Here is an 11,235-nt window from a genome sequence, read left to right as displayed (position 1 = left end):
CTCAGTTATCAAATAATGTAACAGTTACATAACTTACTGCATTTTAGAATTGTATTGTGCATTCATTTTTACAGCCTTCACCTTAATGACAAATGTGTGTAATTATGTTTATTACCAGTTGTAGTTCCAATAGTTGAGGAATAAACTTTGTAACAAGCAGGAAAATGACTTCCAGTGCAACAAAATGAGATTTTAATAATTTGTTCTGATTTAAGATGTATTAATCAGTGTGGATAAGTAAACGTGTGTACATTTAATCAATTAATAAGTATTTATAATTTAAATTATTTAAATATATTTCCAAAAATGTTTTAACAGGATCCTGCATCATCACATTATTCTTCTTTTTTTATAATTAAAATATGAAATAGCACAGATTACTTAATTCTTAGTTACTTAATAAAAAGAAATCCCAACTGATAGGTTCGTGTAAAACATTTTTTGATATGTAAGGTTAGAGATTATTTAAACTGTTCTATACTCTGTTGGATTAGGTTAACTTTTTTTTTTAGGTTTTTATGAAATCAAATTAATTTGATGTAGTCAAAATAAATTTGCTTATTAATAAAACCAAATTTAATAAAATTGTTATAAATGAATAGAGTATAAATTCATATTGTTCCTGAATTGCATAAAGAGGATAACTTTAGTAATATCATGCTAAATTTACAGGAAAATTGGAAAACAACAATTTCAAAGTTAAATTACACACTGACTGTTTTACATTTTTGGGATAGAGAGACTTTATTACACCCATATACACTTTTGTCAGTTGGGTGAGCTCCCATTAAACCACCAGTGTCGCCATATCTGTAGACTGTTATAATGATTTAAATTTTTCATTATATTTGAATAAAATTGTTACTTGTCCCATTTTTGTAATCTCCATTGAAAGTACAGCCATTTTATGTGTAAATACCGGATGAGCAGAAACAATTAGATGATGTAAAAGTCATGCCAGCTGACATCTGTATAGGTTGTGGGAGTAAACATATAGGTGAGTAAAGTAGTTATCAGTCATGATGTATCATTGGTCAGAAAATCACTTTCTGACCAATGATAAATCTGTTGCTAGTATCTGTTGAAGCACATTTTCATCAAAATGAATATGTTACAAGAACTTCAGACGTTTGGCCGCAAAGAATTCACGCATATTGGATAAGAATCTGCTGCACAATAAAAAATTACAGTGTGGTGTGCTGTTAGAGTATTTGGAGTGATTGGGCCGTATTTTTTTGAGAATGCTAATGATCAATCTGTTATGGTTACATCAGATTGATATGTTGCGAACATTTCTCCATAACAAACTTCAACAGCATTGTCGACACATACCTGGTATGGTTCCAACAGAACGGTGCTACTGCCCACACAGTACAAAATTCCATGGCGGTCAAATGTTTCCCCAACATGTCATCTCTTGTTTCAGAGATATTGCATGGCCTCCCTGCTTGACTGATTATTAATCAACAAGTGATTTTTTCCTTTGGTGCCATTTGAAAGAGAAGGTTTATGCCAACTGACCTCATAGTATACTAGAACTGAAAGATTTCATCAGAAGTTCATGCAATATGAGGGAATGGCTGAGGAGTCGTGGACAATGAATATTGACATGACGACATGCAGAGATGTGCCTTACCGCTAATGGTGGTCACTTGCATGATGTATCTTCAAAACAAGAGTTGAAAACTAAATTTTTGTATTTGTTCTTTACAATGGTGTACCTAGTTAGTATTTCTTTTGCAACTAAAGTGTTCAGTTTTAAGTTTTAAATTATCTAATTGTTTCTGCTTCACTTGTATAATGTTGCATTATAACAGAGTGCCATGTTTATCCTGAAAATTATAATCAAAATTTGTGGAATTTGTATAAATAATTAAACAGATAATAAATGTAAAGGAAGCGAATTATTGTATTCAATAATTTTTAACATAAAATTTCTTATTTTAACAAATTTAAATTATTATTCATTTTAAACAAATTTAAATAATATTTCAATTGCTAAAAAAATTATTTTTTATTTAATAGAAAAATTATTTGTTTTATTCATGTATAGTGTGTAATTTCTCTTCCTCGTCTGTTTCTTTGAGGCAATCAAGAGTTTGAAAGGAATGTTAAAGCCTTAAGAACTCTTTGTAATGCTAAACTGGAATAACACTTACATTGCTGAGAGTTGCAAAAAGGAAAAATCTTATTCCTTATTATCTCTTTACTAATACAAGTATTTTTGCAACCCAGGTAACATTTTTCATGTTTACTTTAAGGTACTTTCCTGGCACAATGTAACCTTTTGTACTTTGTATGACCATTCATTTTCCTTTCACTTCTCACATCTATTGAAGTTCCCTTCCTCTTTCCTGGAAGATTAGCAGTTTCAATTGTTTGTTCCTTGTTTATAATAATTTTCTTGTTTTTATTTGTGTTTAGTATTTGTTTGTTTTGACATTGAATTATCACTAGAAGTACTAGTCTTTGAGCTTGTAGTTGTAAAAATTGAACTGGGTTTGGTTAAACTTTCCACATCACTCTGTTTCTCCTTTCCTAACAGCTAGATGCCTCTGTTTTAATAAATCAAACAGTATTAAAATCATCAATGCTCATTTCAATAACATCTTTTTCTTTATGGGCATATATTAAACTTATGTATTAAGGGCATATATTTAGGGGCTGAACATTACAGCCATGTTCGGCTTCACATTTTTAACATCTATTTGTTATATTTCTTATAAAATCATATTCTATGTATTGTTTTACATACACCATTAATTGTGACTCATAATGTGTTCTGTAGTAATGTAAAATACGTTTATTTCTAAGATTAGAAAAAAAAGTCATCATAAATTGGTTTGTACTTTACTATTTATGCACAGCAATATATATTTTTTTAACTGACGAGCAAAAAGGAGTAAAGTTCAACTTGCCTCCTTTTTGGCACTGAAATCTTTTTCAATAGGTATTTATTTCTAGTGAATTTACATTCACTTTCACTCATTCACTGTGGTATTCCATAATTACCCACATCTTTTCAAAAGCATATAAATATTATTTAAGAAAAAATAGGTTTTATACTATGACCATCTAAAAGTTAATACAATTTGAAATATAAAATGAACTGTTGATTGAGGATTTATCAAATTTTATTGATTCTGAAGGAAATGGAAAATCTCTTCATTATTGATCATTTGCATTGCATAAAGAACTACAAGTTTTTGGGTTCAAGCACTTGGAGTGAGAAATTTGATTTTCTCTCATTCGTATTACATATTTTTTATAAAAGATGTTTCAGTACTTAACATGCAGTATTGTCTTTACATGCAAATATTTTTATCAAACAATGTTACCTTAAAATTTTTTTCTTTCTTTTACGTTCAACAATTTTTCTTTTAAGAAAATTCAGTATTCCAGCTTGATTTCAAAATCATATTTGAACCAATTGAGCCAGAAGAATTTACTTTTGTAGTCACTGTGGGTAACTGCAAAAAAATCTAAAAGTTGTAGAAAAACAGTATGCATGTTAGAACCTGTTCCCCATGATTTATAATGACAGCCATTTGTGCACATTTTCTATTTTATTTCAACCTGTCAATCTTTAGAAAAAGTTTGTTATAAATCAACATCAAACTTTTTAGCTGATATTTTAATGGCATTCACCATTGAATATGATGTATAGTATGTGTTAATAGCTAAATAGATTAATCAAACATAAAAATTTACTATTGAGTTTTTTACTGTAGTAAAACAAATTCATAGAATTTACCTTTGTTTAATAAATACCATACAATAAGTTGTACCCATCCAAATTTTTCCAACACTATAAAGTTTTCCATATTATGATAGAAAACAAATTTTTGTTGATTCCATTGCTTGTACAGCTTAATGTTTTTTAAGTGGCTTACTGTTTATTATTCTCCCTAAATCAAAACGTTTTCCTCAAGTATTATTCATCAGTAACCCTTCTTCAGTAAATAGTTTATTTTTCAACAAAAGATAGATAATTGAGATACATTCCATTTTTATGAAATAAACATTTCAGAAAGTATTTCCAGAAAAACTTTAATTTTAAATAACATTTAAATGATATAATATTTTAATGTTTCTAATTATGTACTTCTTAATTGCTGTAAATTAGCGAGAGCATAATTTACATTTACTTTTGGGGTTTTTCCTAAAATGCTTTGAACTTCAAAGTTATTGTTTTCCAAGAGTTTTTGGTCTTTTATTATCTTATTTCATTTTAGTTCTCATAAGCCTTTAACATTTCTGTTAAAGATAATAGTAAAAAATGTTAATTTTTTTTTTTGTAATTAGCTTATAAAACTAGCCAACAGCAAAGAATTCAGTGTGCTGAAACGTGTGAACACCAACTGAAATTGCATTCCATTTAAAACAACCTAAGTTTTTATGTTGGAAAAGTTTTAATTTTAACAATACAATATTTTATCCACTGTTAACTTTAACCATTTTAAAAGACAGCGACTGTAGCCATAAAATTATATTGGAAGCAGATTTACTTGAATTTTTTCCTCCACTCTTTGGATTCTGTTATCTATTGATATTTAAAGAGGTTTGAATTTGAATAATGAAAATTTTTTCACTAAAGAAAATCTCAAAAAATATCTTTAACCTTTAAGTTTGTTTGTTGTCTGCTACCAAAAACCTAATCTGATTTGTTTTGAGATTTTCTTACATGAATATCAGTTTTTAAAATTTTGATGCTTTTACAGTATTTACAATTATATGTAGTTTTATAAAAATTAAAAATCAGAAAAATTCTTGTTGATATTGTTAATTGTATATTGTTAAGAGTTCATTGTATGAAATACACGCACTATTTCTCATGTTTGTAATAAAGTTTAATATCAGGCCACCATTTGTTGATCTGATATGTGCCTAATTTACTGTAAGATTAAATTTCCTGATGGGCTGCTCTAAGGTACTATTATTAAGATCAAAGCATTAATGATAGTATTTTTTCTTTTAATTATTTAGACAAATATCATTATTTATAGTAAAAAAATTTAGTAGCATGAAATAGTTATGTATGTGTTTTAACACAAATTGTACAATAGAAGTGTAATAAAAAAATGTTTTTTCTTTACCATTTCTATCAGTTTTTTATTATTATAAAAATAAATGTAAATAAGCTAAATTAGTTCTGGAATAATTATGTATTGTAATTAAAAAAATACTTTTAATTTGCCCTCTCCTTGTGTAATATATTAAGTTATTGGGATTCAATTAATTGGCACCATTTATTAGGTAACTGGCTTGAGAATGAAAATATCACCTACTGAATTATAAATGAGGGATTGCTGATCATTGATCTAGGTACCTTTCCTTCAAGTTTATTTCAAAAAATTTTAAGATTATGCAGCCACCAACTAAACAGAACTTACTTCCACTGTTATTTAACATCAGTTACTTATGGAAACTGATTTAATAAAAGTGACGTTGACCACTGGTATCTTTTTCTTTTACAATGAAGATCCTTCTAACTTAAAGTGTTGTGAAATTACATTGTAAAGTACAAATTACAGTTGTAAGGAGTCTATACATAAAAACAACAACCAGGAAATCTGTAACAATTAAAAAATTAAGAACTTGCATAACTACAGCAATGCAATTGCATTGTCAAATAGAATCGCCTTAGAATCAATGATATCATCACTAAGAATATAATTTATGTATTATATTTTTCAAAACACGGGCACACACTATTACATAAGATCCAGGTAGTTTAAATTTTAGTTGGCCCTTTCTGTTTTTCTATTACCACAAAAAATTCTGTTGCTTATATTACAAAAAAGAGTAAAATCATTTTCATTGTGGTGTACTGCTCCTCACACAGTATATAACTTATAAGTTTGCCATCCAAGATTGCCCACAATTCATATGTTCAGATTAAGTGAACATCATATGAAAAATTCTTTATTTATTTGCTTAAGTGAACATTATACCCTTGCAAAATAGCAAAGCTACTTGGATTGCGCTGTAATATAGTATTGGCTTATCTAATACTTTAATTACACAAAGATAAATTTAGGAAAACTGACTTTAACATTTAAGTAATATGACTAAAAAGGTCCAATTAAGAATACTAAATTTTCTTAATGCAATTTTTAATTTGTGGTCAATATTTCTACATCAGTAGTCAAATTTTTACATCGTAGTGACACTATTGTGGCAATAGTGTTAGGTTGACATAACTTTATTATTTATTAAGGTAAAGTGATAAATTTGGACGTATTTTAAAGCTTATTAAATGCTCTTTCATATAGTGAATTAGTTTTGTTAAGTATTAACAGGAGTATGTAGCTTCAGCCAAGCAGCGCTAATTATTAACATTACCTACTAATAGAACCACTAATTGGAGGATGAGGCATTTAGCTAGGATTAAAACCAGCTATTATAAATGATCAGAGGGTTTTTATTTCCAGGTTACTCTGCCTAGTCAGGCTAGCTCATAAAGCTTAAAGATCGCATTGTCCTTAAAAGTAAGGCATGGTGCACACCCCTAATCAGGCGGCCCATAGGACCTTGTTAAATAAACTTTAATATTTTCTGCAGTAGCAGTAGAACTCACCGCGGACTAAATAATCCAGTTAGCCCTTTGTCATTTTACTAAACTAGAAACTGAATTTTGTTTATAGCATTGACCGGAATCGTTTTTCACGACAATGTCCGACCTCAGGTGATCTCCGCTCCATCCAGTTCCGGGTTCAGTGGGGCTACAAAATGTTTGTTCGACAGCCACCACATTCCCCTCTGGAGAAGTCAAGGGATCGACAAGAATGTGTTTTATCTCATTGTGCCTTCGTATGTACTTCACTTTGCTAGTCACACAGCTGCCTAAGACATGACCCAGAGTCTCAATGGCATCCTCGCATTTTCTGCAATTTATAACACTTTCGGGCCGTGCGCATGCGACTCTGGTTCCGAGTGTGTCCAACCTCAGTTTTAAGGCATTCAGGAATCAGTAAGGAGACCCTCTTCATATAGCCAGGATTTCCTGATCTATTATTTTTAAAGTATGTGACACCTTTGCCCATCACAGGTAGGCCCCCCAACATCAATCGACCTCCTCTGTTTTAAATCTAAGCTTCAGGCGGTCAAAATCACCAGGTAAAGAGGGCCAGGAAATATCTAACTTTATTAATTCATTCTGGAGCTTATTTTCCGCATCTGAAACTAAAATGTAATGCCACCTGGGTAACTGTCACTAAATGAACCCACAGTCGCCAGTGCAAGATGTGAGTTGAAGTAAGCTAGACAAGTAAAATTTCAAAATACAGCAGTAGAAACTGCCAAGAATAATTCTGTACCAGATCCCCCATAACTACTCAAACTAAGGAGATTTGATCAACCCATTCCCGATGCAAAAGTGTCCCTGCAAGCAGGAACAAAAGCTTCCAGAAAATGCCCACAGTTAATCACCTAACTTGTGATTTGGAAATCACAATAGACTTAAACCAGCCTTTTCCACCAAGGAATGGGTAAATCATCATGAATGTGAAGAGACCATAAAAACTGCATGACCTGGTGGTAAATCACCCTGCTAGTAAAGGACGCTTCAAAAAAGCAACTCCAAGACTCATAACAACACTTCAAGCACCAATGAGAAGTCCTAACTTTCCAGGGAATTGAAGTACAATTCTACTGCACATAAGTAACAGCCACAGTCCTTACTGTTGACCAAAATAGAAATTATATAAAATCAGATACAAATGAACTTGTTTGCATCAGTTGAGCTTAAACATTAAAAGAAAGGGTTGTACATAAGGTCAAAGATAACTTAAGACTTCAATGAGTATTTTATTTATCCTCAAAAATAAATTTCTGTAAAAGAATAATTATAATACTGTAATTTTTCAATTTTAATTAATTGGAGTCTTGGAATGACAAGGTGATCTCTAACTTCTTTAACATCATATTACATCATCTACAAGAATAATAAAATATTTTTATGACCGGTGATATATCAGAAATTAAAAATATACAATAAAACAAATAATACATACTCGGTTCCTTTTCAACTATATTATAAATAAAAATCAAAAAATTCTTAAACTAAATAAAAAGTTATCTGATAACAGAGTAGACATACACAGGCTGAAGGTAAGGCTTTAAGTTTTAGTAGAGGATCAACATGTTTCAAACACTCATCATTTTCTTTTAATAATGAATTTTTCAGAATATATTAAACTGTCCCACATCTCCCCTTAAATTAGATTGCTATATATGTATTATTGCTATATAACTAGCATGTCAATAATAGCACTGAACAGGCACAAAAAAGAATTAAAGATTTCTAATCTACATTACATCAAAATATAATTATTAAAAATTCATAACCAATATATAACAGCTTTTTTGGTTATGTAAATTAAACAGCTTAGGCTAATTACAAAACTTCAATTTATTCATCAATTTTATAGTTAAAAACTATATAGTATCTAAAAATACTCTGCTGAACTCCGTGGTAGCGTCTTTGCCTTTCATCTGTAGATTCCAGGTTTGAATCCTGGTCAGGCAAGGCATTTTTCATACACTGCAAAAATTCCATTTCCATATTCCTATGCACAAGCTTCAAGCTTATGTGGTGATATAAAGCAAAAAAAAATGCTGGTCTCTAGTTAACTATTCCAGTATTTCAATATATAATTAAAGCAATCTAGAGAACCTTGGGGGGAAAGACATTTTGAAAAGGAATGCTTTAATATCACATTTCATTTTTTGGTTTTTTAGAGGTCAGAGATCCTTGGGAGCAAGGTAAGGTTAGTGAATGGGCATTTGCCAATATAGTATTTAATGGGAATTTAATTTGTCTACTACTAGGTTTTTGTGTAGATAAGTTCAAGTTTTGTAAGTTTATTGTATGACCTTTTATATTTGTTTGCGATTTTCAATAAATGTGTTTATGTTTACTTGTGTGATACATATGCTGATTCTTCAAAACTAATTAGTAATTTGGTTGTCATTTAGAGTTCTGACTGCTAAATTTCTATTACACGACATATTTGAGAATTTGGTACTTAGGTATTAACGCCACCGCAGCTACAGCTTTATTTAAAAACAAAGTAGTCAATCGGACTACTTTCTAATAACAGGAGTGTTTTGATTATTTAAATAATAAATAATTTCAATTATTACTGAATTTATTAAATAAATATTTAAAAAATTACGTGTTAATTAGTCAAGGTTATTACAGTAAAACATATATATCATCAAAACAAACTTGTTAATTTTATTGCCATAACTAATGTAAATAAAAATGTTAAGATTAAGTAGTAAAATGTAAACAGAAAATTATATGAAATAATTTAATCCAAATTCAGTAAAAGTAAACAAAATTGTACTGATATACATATATTTTAAAACTCTGAAATTAATAAAAAATGCTACTTTAGCTACCACTAGATTTCATTTCACTGAATGACTTCTGTTTAGTTTCCATATGTTTTTTGTGTTTTTGTAAAAAATTATGAAAACTTTCACTTTCTTTCATTTCTTCTTCTTCATTGGATGAAATATGTGGAACATTTTCTTCACCCTCACTATCATCAGAACTTTCATTAGCAGGATGTTTTAAATATATATCACTTATTTCTTTACCACCACCAACTTTATTAATTAAAGACACGACTTCACCTGTACCTCTCTCCTTGACAACCTCTTCCAACCTTTTATTCTTTTCTTTAGAAGTAGATTCCATTTTTCCTTTTCTTAAATGCTCCCATTCAACTCTGTAATCTTTTTCATATTCAACAGCAGCTTCATCAACTAGCTTAAGAAATTCTTGTATACCTTCTCCAGTAAGTGCTGATACACCAACATTTTTTAATCCAGAATAAAATTCATCTAATGCTAAGGACATAGACCTAGTTAAATTTGAGATATAGGATGTCTCAGCTTCAAGTGCTTCTTGAAATGCTTCAAAATCATTCATCCACTCTACAGCATAACTATGCTGAACAACATCAATTTTATTCATAACCACTATAAAAGGAAGCTTTGTTTTATATAGAATTGAACATGCATAAAGCATATTTGACATAAATGTTACAGGATTGACACTACGTACAGTATCCATGACATAAACAACAACAGTTGGAAAAGTAGAAGCTAAAGACTCCGTAATTATATTTCCAGATGCAGACCATGTAAATACCTCTATTTGACCAGGCGTATCTAATACGCATAATTCATGTTTTTCATATGATTTCATTAGAAGTTGTAAAACCTGATCAAATTTGGTAGAAAATAAATTTAGAGACGTAACAATACCTCCATTTGGTCCAAGTCCATACTGTTTCATCACTTCTTTGTATTTTACTGTATCCCGTATATCAATATTCACAGGATAAGGTACTTCCATACACGCTGGATCTAAATTAATTACATAAGGTATATTGTTCTTACTATATAAATCGGTAGTTAATCTTTTAACGAATGTGGTTTTTCCGGATCCTGCCATACCAAGAATTAACAAACACACAGGTTGTTTCCGAAAATCACCATCCGAAAATTCACCAGAACAGTTTTCACTACTATCGATTTTACTGCACTTTTCACTTTCTGTTTCCATTTTGAGTTAATTTAACAATAGCTCGTTTACAGGGAAGCAAAATTTCATTCGTCTACCTATAATTTCACTTCACCGAGAGGTTAAGTTAAACTAACCTCAACAATCATTTACAGCAATTCTAAACATCCGCCATTATCATAGACGAAATTAAGTGATTCTTTAAAAAGTTACAATCAATTATGAAATTTCTTTACACTCTATAAATATTTTTTTACACTGTATAACTATTTACATACGGTTTAATATTTAGAAATCGCTATAAGTCACAGTCTTCTTTCCTTCCTACCACTCTCATCTATAACTCAATACTATCGACCTCTATAGGTGTTGATATCTTCTTGCCTAAAAATGATTAATTATTCGACAAGTAGCATCATCATAGTGATAAATAACTTTTAATGTGTGAACATAATTCATAAATGAGTAGTTTATTATCGTGTTTACATTCCCCTTCACCGCAATTTATGTAATTAAACTGCATTTCTAAACTTCTTTGTTTACTCTAAATGTATAGCTTCAAGCATTTAATTTTTTACCTTTATTCGGTGTAAAGTATTCTTTGTTATTTTTAATACAGATGTTCAGGAGGATTCTGCCAAACTTCATAGGCGTATTTCTCTTATAAAAATAATGAAAAAAGTTCATATAAACGC

The 11,235-nt window shown here is 29.9% G+C and overlaps 1 protein-coding gene across 1 annotated transcript; it reads right to left on the bottom strand.

Moving 5' to 3' along the window:
• Positions 1 to 9,218: 9,218 nt before the first annotated feature.
• LOC142325013 (GPN-loop GTPase 1) lies at positions 9,219 to 11,205 on the bottom strand. Its single transcript, XM_075366253.1, has one exon. It carries the CDS (start codon positions 10,580 to 10,582, stop codon positions 9,401 to 9,403), a length of 1,182 nt encoding a protein of 393 aa, XP_075222368.1. The 5' UTR covers positions 10,583 to 11,205; the 3' UTR covers positions 9,219 to 9,400.
• Between the last annotated feature and the right edge of the window lie 30 nt (positions 11,206 to 11,235).

Source organism: Lycorma delicatula, chromosome 5 (genome assembly GCF_047948215.1).
Source record: "Lycorma delicatula isolate Av1 chromosome 5, ASM4794821v1, whole genome shotgun sequence".
Lineage (NCBI taxonomy): Eukaryota > Metazoa > Arthropoda > Insecta > Hemiptera > Fulgoridae > Lycorma > Lycorma delicatula.
The sequence above is the reverse complement of the archived record's forward strand: the minus strand, read 5'-3'. Positions and strand labels throughout refer to the sequence as shown.

Bases quoted from the DNA above. Each gene is read 5' to 3' on its own strand.
- LOC142325013 (XM_075366253.1), bottom strand. From the start codon at position 10,582: ATGGAAACAGAAAGTGAAAAGTGCAGTAAAATCGATAGTAGTGAAAAC.